The sequence below is a fragment of the Crotalus tigris genome, unplaced genomic scaffold (genome assembly GCF_016545835.1).
Source record: "Crotalus tigris isolate CLP2741 ecotype Arizona unplaced genomic scaffold, ASM1654583v1 scf7180000023720.1715460, whole genome shotgun sequence".
NCBI classification, from domain to species: domain Eukaryota; kingdom Metazoa; phylum Chordata; class Lepidosauria; order Squamata; family Viperidae; genus Crotalus; species Crotalus tigris.
The window spans coordinates 810,123-831,320 of NW_024100139.1; the positions used below are offsets into that span (position 1 = coordinate 810,123).

The 21,198-nt window shown below is 45.4% G+C and overlaps 1 protein-coding gene across 4 annotated transcripts in view; it reads left to right on the plus strand.

Annotated features, from left to right (window-relative positions):
* Positions 1-21,198, plus strand: part of LOC120297927 (saxiphilin-like) — a 36,130-nt gene that overhangs the window by 11,977 nt on the left and 2,955 nt on the right. For 3 of the 4 annotated variants that reach the window (XM_039321158.1, XM_039321159.1, XM_039321160.1), the window contains 9 exons: positions 1,548-1,734; positions 1,823-1,971; positions 3,907-3,997; positions 4,554-4,607; positions 13,018-13,200; positions 13,678-13,828; positions 17,320-17,402; positions 18,125-18,309; positions 20,574-20,751. In XM_039321158.1, coding sequence (XP_039177092.1) covers positions 1,548-1,734; positions 1,823-1,971; positions 3,907-3,997; positions 4,554-4,607; positions 13,018-13,200; positions 13,678-13,828; positions 17,320-17,402; positions 18,125-18,309; positions 20,574-20,751 — 1,261 coding nt within the window. Of the gene's footprint in view, positions 1-1,547; positions 1,735-1,822; positions 1,972-3,906; positions 3,998-4,553; positions 4,608-13,017; positions 13,201-13,677; positions 13,829-17,319; positions 17,403-18,124; positions 18,310-20,573; positions 20,752-21,198 lie in introns of those variants that run through there. The other variant, XM_039321162.1, reaches the window with a different exon arrangement.

A 21,198-nucleotide genomic window follows, 5' to 3' on the forward strand; every position in this document is an offset into this window, starting at 1 on the left:
CTCCAAACGTTGGATGCAAATTTATTTCCTGTTGTTGTTTAGCTGATGGAAGTGACTCTTTGACACTGATTGCCCTGGCTCCCAAAATAATCATTTTCCCCATTGCGAGATGTTACAGGAAATCTCAGGGTAGCTGAGTCCTTCTTCCTCACTCACACCCACTGGCAAACTTTGTAGTTGCTTCTCCTCTTGCAATCTCAGATGTCTCAGAGCTGCCTCACTGCCCCCTGGGACAGGCCGCTTCCTTCTGGAGGAGCACGTCAGCCGAAAGGCATTTGGGAGGATGTGACTGTTAGGGAGGGAAAAATAAGGCTCCAAGGAAGGCAAAACGTGCTCTGATTGATATAAGCAATGCTGGCTGTGGAATTCTGGGAGTTGAAGTCCACATGCCTTAAAATTGTCAAGGTTAAGAAACACTGCGTTAAGCCATGATTCAGAATTAAGAAGGGGGGGGTGGCTACTAGATCGATAGCAAACTCCACTGCCCCCCACATTCCCTGCTCCCCCCCCCAGTCATCTTTTAATCTCATTACTGCATTTTCATTGTTTATTTTGCTGTTTCAATATTTTGCTACTGTTTAGTTTACACTTCTTGTCATTTCTTTATTTTTACTGTTGTAAGTCGCCAAAAGTAGACAGACAAAAGAGAGACAGGAAATAAATTTAACAAATAATAAATAACTGAGGAGAAAGGAGCCTGCAGAGAGCATGTGGACTCAAGGATTCTTCCTCGTTACCTCATAGCTGGGTAGAAGGAGAAATATGTTACAACTTAGTTTTATTTTAGAAGATTCTTAGCCAGAAATGTTGGCTTAAAATAAATTAAGCCAAACAAGGCAGGTGTCCTTCCATTTTTAGCAAACTGGACATAACTGTAGACACTTGTTTGCCTGGGCCTAATTTAGCTAGCCTGTTATTATAACTGGAAACGATGTCATCACTGGAGCTTCTTATGCAAGTGATGTGTTGTGATGGTGCTGTGAGGCAGTTCCCCAAGAATGTCACACAAAATTTGTTGTGTACTCTCCTACTGGCAGGAAAAGAGAAGGTGTACATGTTGGTGACTGGTAGCCTGGCAGTGGCAGGCTCCAGTTGCTGTGGGGATGTTTTCAAGTCTGCGTGGCCACACACAGATCACCATTCCATCGTTCCTGAGCATCCCCAGAGCCAGCCTCCTGGGAGAAGATTTTTGAAATACATAGTACTGAGGAGCACACAGAAATCCCAGGTGCCCAGAACCAGGTGGCAATGTAGCCAGAAAACAAAACAAAACATAGTTTTGAGGGCATCAGGAGGGTGGTTGGGCATATGTCCTATCTGAGGACGATTCTGCCCCAGAAACCTGTTCCAGTTAAATTAAACCCCCTTTTCGTCTTCCTGCTGCTAGTTTTGGCGATCGGGTGAGCGCCTCCATTTGCCCTGTGTGGAGGTTCTGGGAGCTTGTGGGTGGTGTGGCTCTTGGCAGATGCATCCCCATCCCCCGCCCTGGGTAGGGCCTGCTTGCTGCCTGGGTCCAGGGACTTGTGATCACCGGCTTTGGTTCCCAGGACCTGTTTGGAAAGAGCGGGAAAGAAAAAGGCAGGTTTGAGCTCTTTGCGTCTGCACCGTTCAGAGGGAGGGACCTGCTGTTCCACGATGCCACTCAGCACCTGCGGCTGCTGGCAGAAGAGACGGAGATCACGCAGGTTCTTGGCCTCGACTATGTCACCCTCCTGCAGGGTTTGGGACATGAAGGTGAGGGGAGGCGCATTCTCCAGCACCCAGCGACTGGGCCAGGCAGCTTCTCCTCTCACCGCTGACGGTCATTTTCCTGCTGCCCCAGGGAGCTCTCTGTCCAACAGCCTGGTGCGCTGGTGCTGTATCAGTGACCTGGAGCTCCGTAAATGTGAGGAGTGGGCTCTGAATGCCAGGGCTGACCCCCTGGTCTGTGTCCAGGCAGACTCCATGATCAGCTGCATTGAGCTCATCAAGGTGAGTGGCTTCTTCAAAGGCTCTATTTCCTGTGGAAAAATGGGTTAAAACGGAGGTGGGAGGGAGAGAGCCAAGCCTCTCCCCAACAGAGCTATGGCCTAATTTGGCTTTTTCCCCCCATTTTGTTTTTGCTATATTTATTTAAGAAAATTTATATGGCGGCCCAACCCACTCTCAGTGACCCTGGGCAGCTTACAAAGAATAAAACCCCAGTAAAAAAAGCAATAACCCCACCTCTCCCCTGGTGACAATAATCAGATGAACCACTTGATGGTCTCTGTGTCATCCTGGGGTCTCCAGGCCCACTGTCAGTAGCACACCTTCAGGGCCTTGCAAAAGAGTGTCAAATCGGGGCCCAATCCTGTCTGCAGGGATGATGTTCAACAGGAAGGGAGCCACTGTAGAGAAGGGCCTTCTTTTGGGTCCTCCTAAACCAGTGGTTCTCAACCTGTGGGTCGGGACCCCATTTGGGGTCGAACGACCATTTCACGGGGGTCGCCAAACAACGCAGTCCACCATTTTTTCCCCCTTAGCTGTGCTCCTCCCTTTTATTCTATTGGCTTTTGAAAGCCAATAGAATAGACTCTTGAATAGAGTCTAATTCTATTGGCTTTCAAAAGCCAATAGGAATTGTCCAGGCTGTCTCTGCCCTGCTGAGCCCGCCAAAAGTCCCATTCTGCAAACGGTTCTGCACCAGTTGAGTAGTCCTTGACTTACGACCGGTTGAGTAGTCCTCGACTTACGACTGGTTGGGGGTCGCGGCATTAAAAAGGTTGAGAACCACTGTCCTAAATGGAAAGGGGGAGGGAGAGAGGACCCCCAACATTCCCTGCCTCCCCGCTCCAGAGGGTTGGGCGGATACGACTGGGAAAATAACCTGGTCCCAAGCCATGTAGGGCTTTTATCAAAATTGCACGGAGGAGGGGTGTGAGGAGTACCTCTGGACTCAGACTAGGTGCCTATACATAGGATTGGAACTCTGAGCCCACCTCTCTGCCGGAGAGACTGGCTCGTGGGATCCTGCTAGGATTAGTTGATCCAGGCGTGCAATGAATTGTGGGTTTTAAGCGATGGGAGGAAAGATAAGCACCCGCTCACCTTGCTACCTAGCTTTCAGTCCTGGGCATTTTAGAAACAGAAACCTGCTCTCCCTAGCCAGGCAGCCCTTGTGCAGAGGCAGGCAGAGGCTTTGGAGCACAGGAAGGAGCTGAAATTTTTGACTCAAGCACGGCACTAAGTCAGCAGGGAACCGACTGAGTGGAACTGCATCAGCCACAAGTGCAGAGCTGCTTTGGGAAGAGTGAAGTGGGAGGTCCTCTTCGTTTTTCACTGGATACACTTATTTTATGGCTCACACAATAATGGACTTGAACCTTCCACATCAAAATGGCGGAAAATAGCTTATTTATTCAATGATCCTATTTGGGGAGCTCAGCGAGCCAAAAAAAGAGTGGTCCTTGGGGAACATGGCCAGTGATGGGATTCAAATAGGTGAACAACCGGTTCTCTGTGTGGATGCCGCTTCCGGAAGTCCATTCTGGGCCTGGGCAACAAAAAATTAGCTACCGGTTCGGCCGAAGTGGTGCAAACCGGCTGAATCCCACCACTAAACATGGCCCTCTGCGCTAAGGTGTTGGGTGATTTGTTTGAGGCATAGCATAATATTAGTACAACAATTATGGCTTGTGAATCCAGCTAATTCTGGTTTATTTAAATAAACCGTGACTTAAAATATACAAATCCTGCCCAAGAAATGACATGACATTCTAAGAAGTTTGGGTTCCCATTTCATTTTCTGAGATCCGTTATTTTCTTACTCCAATCTGGCTGGCAAAGGCTGTGGTCCCAGCCAGACCATCACACCAGGCAAGAGCAGTTTTTCCTCCGAAAAGAGCAGGCCTCTCGCAGCTGACCGAGTGGTTCTTCCCCTGACAGAAGAACGAAGCAGATGCTGTCACGCTGGACGCCACCCATGCATACTTTGCGGAGACCTGCACGCTCGCCCCTGTTGCGGCAGAGTGTTATGGTAAGATTTGATTTTCATTAAAATCATAAACAGAAAAATGGAACACCAGGCATGCCCTTGGTACAGGAGATGGGGGAAAGCCCATTGGAGCATCTGGGGAGGTGCTGGTTTTCTGACCAAAATGGCTCTTGAGGAGCAACAGTCTGGATGACGTGCAAAATGTTTAGTCTTTCAAAGCATCAGTTAGAAAGACGGTGTCAGTTTAAAGTCTGGAGGGGGGGGGAGGGTTGCCCTTATGCTTACAAACTAAAAAGACCAGGCCTGCAAGGGGAGACGGGCTGGAGAGGATGCGAACTGTAACACAAAGCAACTACGCAGTGCTGTTCTGTCACAGGCTACTTCAGTTGCCTTGTGCTTCGAAAGGAGAGAGAGGCCAGATTGCTCAAATCCTGGGCCAGAAGATCCCAGTCCAGTCATTGTGTGGCTCTCATGTGTGAGGGAGAAGGCCATTTCCTGCCTGAGAGCAAAGTTGTGGTGTTGTCAGTTTTTTAGCCCACTGCTTTTGTCTGGCGAGCCCTGGAGAGCAGCTCTTCAGCCTTCTGTCTCTTCTGCACAGGAGAAGGATGTGCTCCCACAAGGCTGGAACCGGAGACGTTGACCCATGTTGGGGGTAAGTGGGAGTGAGTGCTGCACTGTTCCTCGAGCATTGCTTTGGCACATGGTTTGTCCTGCTCTAATGCTCTCTTGCTGTAGCTGATTAACATATTTCAGAATTAAGGAAAATGACACTTAATGGCCAGCAGCAGAAAGTCTGCTCTCTGCTCAATAGTTGTTTATTTAAGCTACTATGATAACCTGACATGAGGCCACCTTGGAGGAGAGGGCAGACTTGTGTGTAAGACCCAGTTCCTGGGTCTCTGTTCCCACAAAGACCCTTCATCAAGGTCCATTTGCCCCTTGTAGAGTTTTAAAAGGCTTTCTAGTCTAGTTTTTTAAGGATTGCTTTTAACTGCGTGTTACTGATTTCAAAGGTATGTTTTCTTTATGCTTTTTTCTTTTGTGCTGAAAATTAATGTTCCTTGAATGACATAAAATAAACAGAGTAAATATGATATATGGAAAAGTAGTGCAGTTCTTTTTGAGAGACAGGCCACACAGAATTTCTCTGCCCTCTTCTGTAGCTGCCCTGTGCTACATTGGCGGTCAAAGCATTTTCTAGAGTTACAAAACTGTGTGTCAGAATCCAATTATATTTCATCTTTAATTATCAAACATAGAAACTCCCAATTCTGCCTTCTCTGGATTCTGCCATAAGAGGGAGAAAAGGGGGAGAGCAAAGGGGCTTTATGGCCCTCACTTCCTTCAGCACACTTCAAAGGACTGAATGTGTGTTTATTGTGGCCTCTAAGCTTTAACATATCAAAGAAGAGTAATTGCCTTTCATGTAGTTATCTGAAGTCTCCATCCAGACGGAAGAAGAAAGGGGATGGAATTGTGATACTTGAAACTATCACTGGAAGGGGGGTTGATTGGGTGGGACTACTGGGGAACCCCTTAAAACCTTGAATGGGAGAGCTTGAACCCCAAGTCCTGTCTAGCATGCCTGCAACCATTTTCTCTTAATAAAGGATTCCTGTTGGAAGAATTATTCCAAGAGTTCTGTCTTCTTAAGATGCAAAGTGGGGTGGGTCCTTACATTAGACAGGACTTGCAAAATTAATCCACCTGGAAGGTAGACCCTTGCCGGGGGATTTTGCAAAAATTTACCATGTCAGACAACGAAGCAAGAGAGGGAGAAAACTCCCTGGAAAGAGAGCCGCTGACCCAGTTGGAACCTTGCCAGATGTTGGGATCCGAGAGGCCAGATTTCTCAGAAGAAGAAGTGGTGGAGACACAGGACCACAAGCCTCGCTGGTCGATGGGCGTTGGAAAGAAAAGCGAGTGGGGAAAGGAATCAAGAAAAGTGACCCTGAGACGGGGACCAAGCAACCAGAATGGAAGCAGGAGATGGAGAAATCCCTGCACGCAAGTGAAGAGGGAGGAAGCTGTATGCCGTACTCAGACTGGATCCTAGAGAAAGCTATTGACCTGATGAAGAGAACTCTCAGCTCCCTAGGAGAGGAGATTCCTGAGCCCTACGCCCGCCCCAGTTCCTGGAGCCACAAAGGGAGAGACACCGAGGGGGACGTGGAACCTGCAACCCCAGGGACATTTACTGATCCAGGAGCTCCCACCCCCTACCGGACCACAGATGGAAATCTGGACGGAAGACACTACCACCCACAATGGAGGCACCGATCCATTCCAAGACGTCCACCGTTGGAGGTGAAATTCAAAGGGGAGCCAACACGCTTGGGGTTTTTCCTAACCCAAGTCCTCAGCTACATGGAGGAATATGGGCAGGACATCCCCAGCGACAAAGCCCGCATCCGGATCGTGCAATCTGCCCTGGATGGACCAGCTGCAGATTGGGTGGTGAACCTGCATGACTCCAATGCCCCAGAACTCAGTAACTTCAACCGTTTCATGTCCTCGTTGAGAAGACGATTTGAAGACCCCCTGGCTGATCGCAAAGCCCGTGAAAGAATAACAACGATGAGGCAGGGCAAACGCCCAGTGGCTGAGTATACACAAGAATTCCGAGCCATTGCCAGCAAACTGAATTGGCCAGAAGACATCCTCCTTGGCCGTTTCAAAGACGGACTAAACTATGATCTATATGATGCTTGCCTGCCCCGAGGAGACCCACATCGACTTGAGGAATGGTACGTCTTGGCAGAGGAAGCAGAGATCGACATATTGAAGAGGCATCGCCGAGGAAAACAATGGAGCCGCCCCCCGCCTGAGCTGACACACCAACCGGTGAAATCATCGGATACAGCCAAGAAGCAGATGGGGTGTTTCAAGTGCGGAAGAGAAGGGCATCGAGCTGTAGAATGCCGCTCAAAGGCCCCCCAGCACAACCCAGACAGATCCCCAATCAACAAACCCAGAGGGTATTCAGCTAAGCCAAAAGAAACAGCCATGAAAATGATGGAAATTGCAGAAAACCCCACCTCTGCTCACCAAGGGGAAAGAACTCCAGCCTACACCACAGGGACGGTGGATGCCTCAGATGACAGCTCGGAAGGCGAACCCCTGGTAAGTGGACGCATCACACCCATCTTCAAAACAGTGACTATATTAATCCCCCCCATGCCCGAAGCTGTGAAGGTGAAAGCCTTAATAGACTCTGGCTGCACCCGCTGCCTCATTAGCCCAACACTAGTGGGGAATCTGGGCATCCCATCCAGGAGACTGGAACAACCAATCTCATTTGGCCAGCTAGATGGATCCATAGCAGGGGGGGTGCCAGCTACCCTAGCCACTTTGCCAATACATCTCTCCCTGGGCAACCATGAAGAGGACTTAACGTTTGTGGTGACCCCAGGTATGGAATGCCCAATGATTCTAGGGATGGAATGGTTGAAAAAATGGAACCCCTGGGTAAATTGGAGGACGACAGAAATCAAATTCCCGAAGGGGGACCCTATGGACTTAAAACCCCAAGAGAGGCTACCAGAATCAAGAATAGAAAAAGCATCCATAGGAGAGGAAAAAAGATTAACAGAAATACCAGAGGAATATAGGGACCTTGCTGAAGTCTTCAGTGAGGAGAGGGCGAATGAGCTTCCCCCCCACCGACCCACAGACTGTACCATTGAATTCAAGCCTGGGGCAAAACTCCCGAAGCCCAGATTATACTCCATGAGCCCAAAGGAGAAGGAGGAAATGGAAAGATTTATAAAAAAAAACCTGGAGAGAGGTTTCATTGAACCAGCTAAGCCTAAAGTGGCTGCCCCGGTCCTTTTTAGAGAGAAGAAGGATGGCTCTTTACGTTTATGCGTGGATTATAGGGCCCTGAACACAATCAGTGAAAGCAACCTATACCCGCTGCCCCTCATGAAAGACATGCTGTCACACCTATCGAAAGGGAAAATTTTTTCTAAACTAGACTTAAGGGAAGCTTACTATCGCGTGAGAATCAAGGAAGGGGACGAATGGAAGACTGCATTTAACTGCCCCATGGGGTGCTATCAATTCAAAGTCTTGCCATTTGGATTACAAGGGGGCCCTGCAGTCTTTATGCAATTAATCAATGACGTTCTAAGGGAGCACCTGTTTAAGGGGGTCCTTGTTTACTTGGACGACATTCTTATCTTTACCGAAACAAAAGAAGAACACGTCAAACTTGTCAGAGCGGTTTTAAAGAAGCTGCGAGCCGCTCACCTATATGCCAAACTCTCAAAATGCGAATTCCACCAGGAAAGGATAGACTACCTAGGCTATCGCATATCCCCACAGGGCATTGAAATGGACCCAGAGAAGGTCAGAGCAGTATTAGAATGGGCACCACCCCGCACAAGAAAGCAACTACAAAGTTTCCTGGGCTTTGCAAATTTTTACCGCCAATTCATCCCCTCATTTGCACAGATAGCCTTGCCCCTCACCAACTTACTAAAAACGAAGGGAACATCCTCAGTAAAACCTAGCCAGCCACTAACATGGACAATGGAGTGCCAAGCAGCGTTTGAGAGACTAAAGAGACTTTTTTCTGCCGAACCAGTACTAAGGCACCCAGATATGGACAAGCCCTTCATAATACAGGCAGATGCAAGTGATGTGGCAGTGGGGGCTGTGCTATTACAAGAAAATGATGATGCAGTATTGCAACCCTGTGCATATACATCTAAGAAACTCACGGAAACAGAACAGCGCTGGCCCGTATGGGAGAAGGAGGCTTATGGGATACGTTGGGCATTACTCACGTGGCGACAGTTCCTGGAAGGCAACAAAATCCCCTTCCAGGTATGGACTGATCACAAAAATTTAGAAGCCCTGAAAACTTCCAGGAAACTCAATCCCAAACAAGCCCGCTGGTCCCAGCATTTTCACCAATTCCAATTTAAGCTCAAACATTTACCAGGAAGAAAGAACTTCCTGGCAGATGCACTATCTCGCATGCCCCAATATAACAGCGCACGAACCACAGACTCTAGACCAATAATGGCAGAATCACAACTGGCAGCGCCAGTAACCACAAGAACCCAAGCCAAAATAAAACCACAACTGGACAGCCAAACTGGGATTGAATTCAGAAAAAGTTTGGAAACAGATGATTGGTTCCAGAAAAACAAACATGTGTGCACAATGAGAGACGGATTGCCTTGGGTAGGGGAAAAGTTATATATACCAACAACTCAAAGACTAACTTTCATGCAACTTTGCCATGACACAAAATCAGCAGGGCATTTTGGATTTGTAAAAACTTTACACTTAATTAAACGGCAATTTTGGTGGCCATCAATAAAAAAGGACATAGAAAGTTATGTTGCCAGCTGCCCAACCTGTGCATCAGCAAAGAGGTTGCAAGGGAAATCGCCAGGGCTGTTACAACCAGTGGCAAGTCCCTCAGCCCCCTGGAGGGAAATAGCCATGGATTTTATAGTGGAATTGCCTGAAAGCAATGGGAATACTGTTATCTGGACAGTCACGGACCTATTTTCCAAACAGGTGCACTTTATCCCTTGCCAAAAAATTCCCACTGCAAAGGCCTTAGCAAAACTTTTCATCCAGCACATTTACAGATTGCACGGGGCACCCCAACGCATCATCTCTGATAGGGGAGTGCAATTTACGTCTGCATTTTGGAAGGAATTTTTATCCCTCTTAGGGACCACTCAGGGATTGACATCTAGCCACCACCCTCAAGGAGATGGACAAGCGGAACGCTGCCAGTCGGTACTTGAGCAATATTTGAGATGTTTTTTAAATTTCCAACAGAGTGATTGGACGGACTTACTTCCTTTTGCAGAAGTTGCCTACAATAATGCAGTCCACTCCAGCACAGGCTACACTCCTTTTCAAATAGCCAACGGCCAAAGTTTCAACCCTATGCCAGAGTTAACCCCAAAAGAACCAACGATCCCTTCACTGAAAGAATGGATGGAAAACCTACAAAACACCTGGCCAATAGTCAGAAAATCACTAGATGAAGCTAGGCGGGCATACAAAGCACAAGCCGATAAAAAAAGGGTTGAGCCTACACCATTCATTATAGGAGAAATGGTGTACTTATCTACAAAATACCTAAAGTCCCTACAGCCCTGTAAAAAACTTGGACCAAAATATATAGGACCTTTTCCAATTAAAAGGATCATAAATCCAGTAACAGTAGAATTAGAATTACCCAAAAACCTCAGGCAAATACACCCAGTTTTTCATTGCAGCTTGCTGAAAAGAGAGCATCAGTCACCTCTACGGCCAAAAATCCCCCCCCCACCACCTCCAATCATGGTGGAGGGGGAACAACACTTCGAAATAAAAGAGATCCTTGACTCTAGGAGATATCATGGAACAACTCAGTACCTAGTTGCCTGGAAACACCTCCCTGCCTCACAAAATGAGTGGGTCCATAAACGTCACGTCAGAGCCCCGAAGCTATTGAAGAAGTTTCACACAGAGTATCCTAACAAGCCTAACTAAATTTTTACTTGTGTTTTCTTTCAGGTGGATCTCTCTTATTGTTAAGAGGGGCCGGATGTCAGAATCCAATTATATTTCATCTTTAATTATCAAACATAGAAACTCCCAATTCTGCCTTCTCTGGATTCTGCCATAAGAGGGAGAAAAGGGGGAGAGCAAAGGGGCTTTATGGCCCTCACTTCCTTCAGCACACTTCAAAGGACTGAATGTGTGTTTATTGTGGCCTCTAAGCGTTAACATATCAAAGAAGAGTAATTGCCTTTCATGTAGTTATCTGAAGTCTCCATCCAGACGGAAGAAGAAAGGGGATGGAATTGTGATACTTGAAACTATCACTGGAAGGGGGGTTGATTGGGTGGGACTACTGGGGAACCCCTTAAAACCTTGAATGGGAGAGCTTGAACCCCAAGTCCTGTCTAGCATGCCTGCAACCATTTTCTCTTAATAAAGGATTCCTGTTGGAAGAGCTATTCCAAGAGTTCTGTCTTCTTAAGATGCAAAGTGGGGTGGGTCCTTACACTGTGGCTGTTCTCAAGTAATATGTGAATAGCCCCTCTGTCCCTTCAGTAAAAGCAGGCAAGTGCTGGGGAGGTATAAAATAGCCGCATCAGACAAACCAAACAGAGAATCAACTCATCAAGAAGATTAAGGCCATTTTGACTGAGAGTGGCCCTAATAATCGAATCTTGCAAGTGTGATTGTACCATGCCTCGTCCTCCTTTAATACTCTGCTGTTGAATATGGTCAGGAATATGGAACATGGGGCAAAGAGATCCCGAAGCTTGGAATGTCTGGTAGATAGGAAGAGAGTAAGGACGGATCCTTTGGAGCAATTAAACTGATAATTGGTTTAGTTTGGCACAATTCTGTCTGTAGGCAAACAATAATAAAACTAAATTACTCAGAAGTCACGCCACATGTCAATCTTGGTTCTTCGAGCCCGATGGGAAAATTAGGAAGGAGGTCTGTCCTAGCTTTTCTCAATTTCTTTCTGTCTGCTGTTGACTTCATATGTTTCACCCCTCTTTGCTTTGGTAACAGATCTCTCGTATCTCCATTCCTCACTCTCTCCAGAAACGCACTGTGCCTCCTTAAAAAACAATCTAGTTTCCTCCAGATATATGGGACTTCAGCTTCTAGCACTTTACCTGGGAATTTTGGGAGTTGAATCCAAGTAATGTGGGAAGTTGAATAAAGCTCTCTCTTGCCATGGCAAAGTTTCCGTGTTCTCCAGTTCTAATGTTAGTACTTCTTTATACTGCCTTGGTCAGACCACACTGGGAATCCTGCATCCAGTTTTGGTGGTCACAGTATAAAAAATATCTTGACAGAGTGCAGACAAGAGCAACAAAGATGATTAGGGGGCTGGAGGCTAAACCATTTAATGAATGGATAAGGGAACTAGATAGGAGTAGCCTAACAAAGAAAAGGACTAGAGGTGACATGATAGCAGTGTTCCAATATCTCAGGGGGGTCAACCTATTCTCCAAAGCACCAGAAGGCAGAACAAGAAGTAACAGATGAAATTGAAGAAAAAGACATCTGACCTAAAACTAAGGAGAAATTTCCTGATGGTTCGAACAATAATCAGTGGAATGGCTTGTCTCCAGAAGTTGTGGGTGTTCCATGACTAGAGTTTTTCAGAAAGAGATTGGACAACCACTTGTCTGAAATAGTATAGAATCCCCTGCTTGAGCAGGAGGTTGGACTTGAAGACCTCCAAGGTCCCTTCCAACTTCTTATTCTGTTCTGTTCTGTGCTGTGCTGTTTTGTTAATTCTATTCTATTCTATTCTATTCTATTCTATTCTATTCTATTCTATTCTATTCATTCCATTCCATTCCCTATCCTATCCTATCCTTATTATTCTATTCTATTCTATTCTATTCTATTCTATTCTATTCTATTCTATTCTATTCTATTCTATTCTATTCTATTCTATTCTATATTCTATTCTATTCTATTCTATTCTATTCTATTCTATTCTATTCTATTCTATTCTATTCTATTCTATTCTATTCTATTCTATTCTATTCTATTCTATTCTATTCTATTCTATTCTATTCTATTCTATTCTATTCTATTCTATTCTATTCTATTCTATTCTATTCATTCCATTCCATTCCCTATCCTATCCTATCCTTATTATTCTATTCTATTCTATTCTATTCTATTCTATTCTATTCTATTCTATTCTATTCTATTCTATTCTATTCTATTCTATTCTATTCTATTCTATCCTTTTTATTCTATTCTATTCTATTCTATTCTATTCTATTCTATTCTATTCTATTCTATTCTATTCTATCCTATATTATTCTATTCTATTCTATTCTATTCTATTCTATTCTATTCTATTCTATTCTATCCTTATTATTCTATTCTATTCTATTCTATTCTATTCTATCCTTATTATTCTATTCTATTCTATTCTATTCTATTCTATTCTATTCTATTCTATTCTATTCTATTCTATTCTATTCTATTCTATTCTATTCTATTCTATTCTATTCTATTCTATTGCCTCAGGGTAACGGTGTGTTCTCGCCATGCAGGTTTTCCTCCACTCTACATCGTCGCCCTGGTGAGAAAGGCTAACCAGCAAGGAAACCGATACACCCTGAGGGGAAAGCGCTCCTGCCACAGCCACGTGTACAGCCCAGGAGGGTGGCTGCTGCTTTCACAGTACACCGTTGGGGCCCCGGAGAATGGCAGCTCCAGCTGCAACCTCACCTCGGGTAAGCATTCCCGTCTGCCTAGTGAAGAGCTTGGTTCACGAAGAGACCTGGGCTGCTCTTCGTTTTGGGTAGGAATAAGATATTTTGAAGGTGTCAGGATGGGGGCAGAAGGCTTCGCGAACCCCAATAGGCACAATAGGAGCTCCAGGAGGCAGCATCTCTTCCTTCACTCTTGTTCTCCAGCTGCTGCTTGGCAGAGGTTATGCTGCCCGCAAACCGAGGGGCATTGAGTACTTACCCAAATAGTAGCAGTGATGCTTTTCTGTGCACTGCCTCCCACCCCTCCCTGATTTTGCACTGTAACCAGAACACTGGAGAAAGGCCCCTTTACCAATATTGTAAGAAACCATTTTTTTTTTTACTTTGCAGTGCTGCCCACATTGGCTGGCTGGTTTGTCTATATGCAGTGTGCAGTAAATGAAAAACCAGCCTCACATAATTCCACTGAGTAACTGCTGCCCTTTTTCCTTCTCAAAGCATACCAGAATTTTTTTTGGAAAGGCTGCATGCCAGGAGCCAGTGGAAATCTGTGCAAAGTGTGCATTGGACAAGAGGGGAGAGGCAAAGGGTCCTCCAGGTGTGCAGCTAATCATCATGAACGGTACTATGGCAATCTGGGGGCCCTCAGGTGAGTCACCCTGGAGAAAAAGTTTCACTTCTTAGTAAAATGTTACTACAAAGCCATGCCTTAAGTCCTAGAGGGTCTCCTGACTTTGGGACTTGTGATTTTGTCTGGGGTTTTCAAAATTCCTTTGTATATAAGCACAAGGAGAGGCACTTTGGCATAGTGATTTAAAGTACCAGCCTGGGAACCAGGAGACTGTGAATTCTAGTCTTGCTTTAGTACAAAGCCTGCTTGGGACATTCCCTGTCACTCAACCCTGGGAAGGCAAGGGAAAACCACTTCCAAAAATCTTGCTGAGAAATTTGCAGGGATTAATCCAGGAAATTGCCAAGCCGAATGGGACAACCCGCGATGGTCAAATCACTGCAGGACAATTTAACAAGTAAAAAAGTTAAATTAATTTAAATGGAACCGTGGCCAATAATAATAAAATAAATACAGTCAATTCAGAAATACAAGAGTTACAAATAATTTTGATGAAAACGTGGTCATCAGTAATAAAAGTAACTGAATGAAGCAATTAATACAATGTTGAATTGTCCCATGGCAAATTGTCCTACATTTTGTTCTACATTTAGGCAAGAAAGACCAAATGCATAGGTACAGTATAGGTAGTAACTGTGAGAGGGATCTTAAATAATGAGCCAGCTGTGTGCTGCAGCTGCCAAAAAAGCCAATGCAGTCCTAGGCTGCATTAACAGAAGGATAGAATCAATATCACGTGAAGTGTTAATGTCATTTTATAATGCCTTTGTAATGCCATACTTGGAATACTACTGCATCCAGTTTTGGTCAGCGCGATGTAAAAAAGATGTTGAGATTCTAAGGAGAGTGCAGAGAAGTGTAACAAAGATGACTAGGGGATTAGAGGCTAAAACATATAAAGAATGCTTGCTGGAATTAGGACGAGGGGTGACCTGATGGCAGTGTTCCAATATCTGAGGAGCTGCCAGAAAGAAGAGGGGGTCAACCTATTCTCCAAAGCACCTGAAGGCAGGACAAGGATGGAAACTAACCAAAGAGAGAAGCAACCTACAGCTAAGGAAAAATGTCCTGACAGAACAATTAATTGGTAGAACAACTTGCCTTCAGAAGTTGTGAATACTCCAAAACTGGAAGTTTTTAAGAAGAGATTGGACACCCATTTGTTAGAAATGGTATACGGTTTCCTGTTTGAGCAGGTTGGACTGGAAGACCTCCAAGGTTCCTTCCAGCTCTGTTATTCTGTTCTGTCCCATGGCGAGCTGGCCATGGCGATTTGTCCTAGACCCTTGCCAAGAGTCAACACTGACTTAAAGGCACACAGAGATAGATAGATAGATAGATAGATAGATAGATAGATAGATAGATAGATAGATAGATAGAGAGAGAGAGACAGAGAGAGAGAGAGAGCACTATATGTAGCCACAAGCTGGCTGTTACATCTTTCTCACACACACATGTATAAGAAAAAGGAAGAAGGGCTAACAGAGAAAGCTGATCATATTTGCTCCCTCTAAATTAGGTTAAAATCATGTGACCAGTAAACAGTGAATTTCAACATATTTTTGAAACTTCTGATGCTAATTAAAAGATACAGAGCTGGAAGTTGGCTGCTGGATGCAGGAAGAGTAATATATGATGGAAATAAATAACGTACATGAATAAATGGAATCCTTAGAAACCAAAGAAAGAAAGATGTATGACATCTTCATAGTTATTTAATGTATTTATGGACAATTGCATGGAGAGTCCCTGCTGTGATACTAGAAATAAGTTGATCGGGGATGTAAATTTCCAGCTACTCTAGTATGCAGAGAATGCGGCTTTTCTGATGACAACCCAAATTATTTACAAATTATTTAGATTCCCTGATGCTGTGAAGAGAATTGATATGAACATGAATAAATCAAAGACCAAGGTAGTTCTATACAGAGGAAATACTGTATACATAATTATACAGTACATAAATTGTGAAAATCTAGAGCAAGTAGATGAAGTTAGGTACCTTGGGGAAGATGAGGAAATGGATGGAATAATTTTAAATTGTACAAATACTAATTTTAAATAATGCAACAAATGAATGTCAAAATAAATAAATAAATAAATGTGTGTGTGTGTTTGAGAGAGAGAGTGTGCTTCTGCTCATTTTCTTATCTCGAAATAAGAGTTGGATATATCAGAAGAAACAACAATGGAAGGAGGTGAAGGGGGCTATTCAGGAAGTAAGTGGGCTAAAATAGAGTCATACCTGAAGGTGGACTTAATCGAGACACAGGTTTAATGGGAAAGAAGTACATTTGAGGTAATTTGGTCATATGACAACCAAAAAGCAAAGCAATTATCTACAATTACCTTATTAAGGGTTGAACGGAAGGAAAGGATCAAAAAGTTGTAATTGGATGGAGTTGATGAGATCCTCCGGAAGAGAGAGGCGAGATGTTTCAAGGCAAAAGTAGTTTATAAATGTGGTGGATATAGAGAATGGTGATGGATATTCAGTACCATGATGACGATGATGGAAGATAGCAGTATCCAGTATTTGAGAGGCTGCCACAAAGAAGAAGAGGGTCACCCTATCCTCCAAAGCCCCTGAAGGCAGGACAAGAAACCATGGATGGAAACTAATCAAGGAGAGAAACAACCTGGAATTAAGGAGAAACTTCCTGACAGTGAGGACAATCAACCAGTGGAACAAAAGTTGCCTCCAGAAATTGTGGGTGCTCCATCACTGGAGGTTTTTAAGAAGAGCCTGGACAGACACTTGTCCGAAATGGTGTAGGATCTTCTGCTGGAAAGCAAGCTTGGAGCGAGAAGACCTCCAAGATCCAACAACAGTTGGATGAACAACAGTTCATTTAGTGACCATTCAAAGTTACAACGGCATTGAAAAAAGTGACTTATGATCATCTTTCACACACTTATGGTGGTTGCAGCATCCCTGTGATCACGTGATCAAAAGTCAGATGCTTGACAACTGACTCACATTTATGACGGTCGCAGCATCCGGGGGTCATGTGATCTTCCTTTACAATCTTCTGACAAGCAAAGCCGATGGCGAAGCCAGATTCACTTAACAACCAAGTTACTAACTTAAAAACTGTAGAAAGGTCGTAAAATGGGGCAAAATTCAGAATAAATATCTTGCTTAACAACAAAAATGTGGGGCTCAATTGTCGTACGTTGAGGACTACCTGCAGTGGTATATCCTGTTATTTCTTTATTTCAGGCCTTTGGTGTCTTTTGGCTAATATTTTTTATTTTTCCTAACTCTATCACCTTGCTCCTGTCCGTGTCTTTTCCATTCCGTTAAAGCCTCTTTAACTCTTAAACTTACGGAAAGCGAAGGCGCAGCCTCCGGGCTGCAGGGTTCCAGCAGCTTCAAAGTCAAATCTCGCTCACCATCTCAATATGAGGCTGGACTGGAAGGCAGGCATTTCAGACTAAATTCTTTTTAATTGGCTAAAAGCTATAATAAAATTGCTGCTCGGGCTCACTCTTCCTTTATCTTCCAGATGCCTCTTGGGTGATCCCGCTGGGAGAAGCTTCGGTGATGTGGCTCTCTTGGAACATCATAACCTACTTCAGAACATTGACTGTGAGATATTTTGTATTATCTTTTCAGATTTTGGTAAATTGCCACCTGATAATGTTCAGGTTAACTTTCCTCCAGACGTTATTGTCAAACCTTGGCAACTTTAGGACTTGTGAACTTCACCTCCCAGAATTCCCCAACCAGCTCTATCAACATTGTTAATTATAGATGCCCAACTGGAAGAATTGAGGCAGGGGAGAAGCTACACCCTGCCTTCTCCCACCTCACCTTTCCCAATGAGCTAATTATAACCCAGTAGGGGAAATCGGGCTGGGCTTTTACAGTGGGCCCCCTGGACATACAACCAGTAACAACACCAGGGATGGTCCCAGCAAGAAGATGCAGCACTTGTAAATCAACAAGCACAAAGCCAGCAAATATCCAGCTGTACGGGAAGACATTGGCTTAGAATTAATCCTGCCCAGAGTAGCTGCCGACTCAGAAACTGATGGAGTCCAGAGAGAATCTGCCTTTAACTCTGGATGGCATTTCCCTCCATGGAGCTGGTCTGCAGTTTGAGGGTCCACCTGGATTCACCGTTTCTGCTTTTTTTCCCACACCTGCTTTTCAAACCTCCATTGGTTTTGGGCTGGGACCCTTTTCTGTCCTCGGCACTTCAAGTTCAGCGCTCAGAAAATCAGCAATGATCATATCCTTATTTGGTGAGATTTGCAGAAAACGTTGTGATGCTAAATAGTTCAAGTCGGTTACTTTGTTCCTTGCAGACCTGAATAGCTCAGGATGGGCCACCAGCTACACTCCCAGGGATTTTGAACTCCTTTGCCCAGATGGGAGCCGAGCAGCCATAACGGCTTGGAGGACCTGCAACCTGGGCTGTGTTCCTCCCAGCGTTGTGGTGACCCGGCCAGTTACTGTCACTAAGGTCCATGACTTCCTGGCAAAGTCCCAGGTAAGCTTGACAGCTGACTGAAGGCATGTCAGGATTATTATTTGTCAGAACAGGAAGCTAGGCATAGGGGACAATGTCTGCAGGCAGGTCTGTTTGCCTTCCTGCACTTTTATTTCCATCAAGTGGGCATCAAACTATTCTCCAGAGCACCCAAGGGCAGAACAAGAAACAATGGTTGGAAACTGACTAAAGAGAGAAACAACCTGGAATTAAGGAAAAACTTCCTGACAGTGAGGACAATTAACGAGTGGAACAGCTTGCCTCCAGAAATCGTGGGCGCTCCATCACTGGAGGTTTTTAAGAGGAGACTGGACAGTCACTTGTCTGGAATGATGTAGGCCAGGGGTAGGCAACCCAAAACACTCAAAGAGTCACTTGGACCCATTTCCCACCAAAAACAAAACACTGGGAGCCGCAAAACCCTTTTGATATCTAAAATGAGGCTAACACTGCATAAAAAAAGGATATATGCAGTATTATCTTCATTTTAGATGTCAGAAGGGTCTCTCTCTCTCTCTCTCTCTCTCTGTCTCTCTTTCTCTCCCTCTCTCTCTCTTTTTCTCTCCCTCTCTCTCTTTTTCTCTCTCCCTCTCTTTGATCTTCTGCTTACCTGGCAAGCTGGCTTGAAGCTGTTCTCCAACAAGCTCGGGGGTAGGCAACCTCAGCTCTTTTATGACTCATGGACTTCAACTCCCAGAATTCCTGAGTCAGCCTAGCTGGGCTAACTAGCTCTCTCCTGCCCTTCCTGCTTCCTGCAGAGATGCAGCAAAGGGAGGAGCTCTGCCCAATAAGCTTTGTGAGTCCACTCTTTTTTGCACACACACACAAACACACACACACACACACACACACACACACACACACACACAGAGAGAGAAAGAGAGAGCGAGAGAGAGAGAGCAATTGCCTCTCTCTGTCTCTGTCTGCAAATGGCAGAGGAGGCTGGGAGCCGCAGGGGAAGGCTCAAAGAGCCACCTGCGGCTGGAGCCGCAGGTTGCCGACCTGTGGTGTAGGCTCTCCTGCTTGAGCGAGAGGCTGGACTAGAAGACCTCCAAGGTCCCTTCCAGCTCTGTTCTATTCTATTCTAAAGTGTATCATCTGAAGGGGGCAGAAGCAGCCAGTCTTTGGGGTCCCTTCTTGGCTGCAGTGACGGACTGGAGGGGAGCCAGAAAGCCCGCTTCCAATGAGGTGGAGGTCTTGATGTGGGCTGAGCCGGTGCCTGCAGGGGTCCCAGGCCCATTTCCAGGCTTTCTCTCCCGACCAGGCTAGAGCTGCCCCTCTCCAGAGGCTCTTTTCCAGGGACGGCACCTGGAGAGAGGCCGGAGGTAGCGCTACTTGGCACTCCAGTTACGTTAGCCAGAGGCTTCTTTTCACTCTCCCCACATGCATTTCCAAGCAGAGCGAATGTTTGATCTTATGGATGTCACTGTTTTAATCAACATTTTGAACGACTCTAACTGGGCACCTCAGCTGCAAACAAAGAAGAAAAGGAAAATAGCTGGGTCTTACAGATAAGTCCTCAACTTATGACCACAGTTGGGACTGGAATTTCAGATACTAGGCGTTATGGTTGTTAAGCGAGTCACCACGTGACAGGACCTGATTTTTACCTCGGTCATTAAGTGAATCACCATTAAGCAAATCATGTTGCCGTTAAGTGAGTCCATGGTCACTGAATGACTCTGGCTTCCCCTGTTGCTTGTTGGAAGCTGGCTGGGAAGGTCACAGATTGCAGGTGTGGGACTGCAGGGGCTGCAACCATCAATGCTAGTTGGTGACCAGGGGCCCAAATTGCAATCGTGGGACTGTGGGATGACGCTGCCCTCGTAGCCTTGAAGACAGATCACAATTCACTTTTTTCAGGGCAGAATCTGTCGGCTTGGCCCAAGAAACGATGCAGTGAACGTCCCTTGTTCCCTGGCCATCTCCCCTCTATCGGTCAAGGTCCAATTAAAAGTTCTCGGGTTGTTTTGGACCTGTGTTCCTGTCTTTCCCACGTCCGCATTCCTTTTGCTGACCTTGTGCTTGATTGAGGTTATCACAGTCAGGGCCGGCTCTGCTTCACACCCCCCAGCCGCCCCCCCTTCCAATCTCTCCCCCTCCTGTCATTGCGGATGTCAGGCTGGCAAAAGAGGCAAATGCTAAGCAAGCAGAAGAATGACAGCTGTGACAGCCATCAGCTGCAGTCCACCTGTTCGCCTCTTCTCCTCCCCCCATCAACAGGCTTTGCTGGCAGCTCTCCAGTTTGGCCTCTTTCCTTTCAGGAATCAGTCAAGAACAGCCATTTTCAGCTCTTTGAGTCGCTGAGATATGGAGGAAGTGACCTGCTCTTTAAGGACGCTACTCAAGGCCTCGTCTTCACAGGCCAGTTGGACTTCAAGTCGATTCTCGGGCAGTCTTTCTTTCAGCTTGCCCAATCCGCCTTCAGTTGCACCTCTGCAGGTAAGCTGTCCTTACAGGCAAGCTGTCCTTGCAGGTAAGCTGGCCAGGCCCTCAGCTCAAACTTCCCTTTTCTCTCTTGCCTGTGTATTGTTGATGCATTGAAAGACACCAAAGATTTCTAGAGTTCATCTGTTCCAGGGTCTCCAAACTTGGCAACTTTAAGATTTGTGCACTTCAGCTCCCAGAATTCCTCAGCTAGCTCTGATTTACTCCATCCAGAGAAGAAACTAAAGTCATTCACCCCAAAACAAAATTCTAATGTTTATGTACTTAGGCTATTTAAGGAAGCTATATAAGAATAGAAACAAAAAACATTTACTTTATACTTTAAGCCCTAAAGTGGCTTATTTTTTTTTTTTTTAAAAAAAAAACAGCCTTTGGGGTCCTACTATGGTAGCACTGATGTGTTTACTTAGTTTGGGTAACGAAGCATCTGCAAGAAAACAA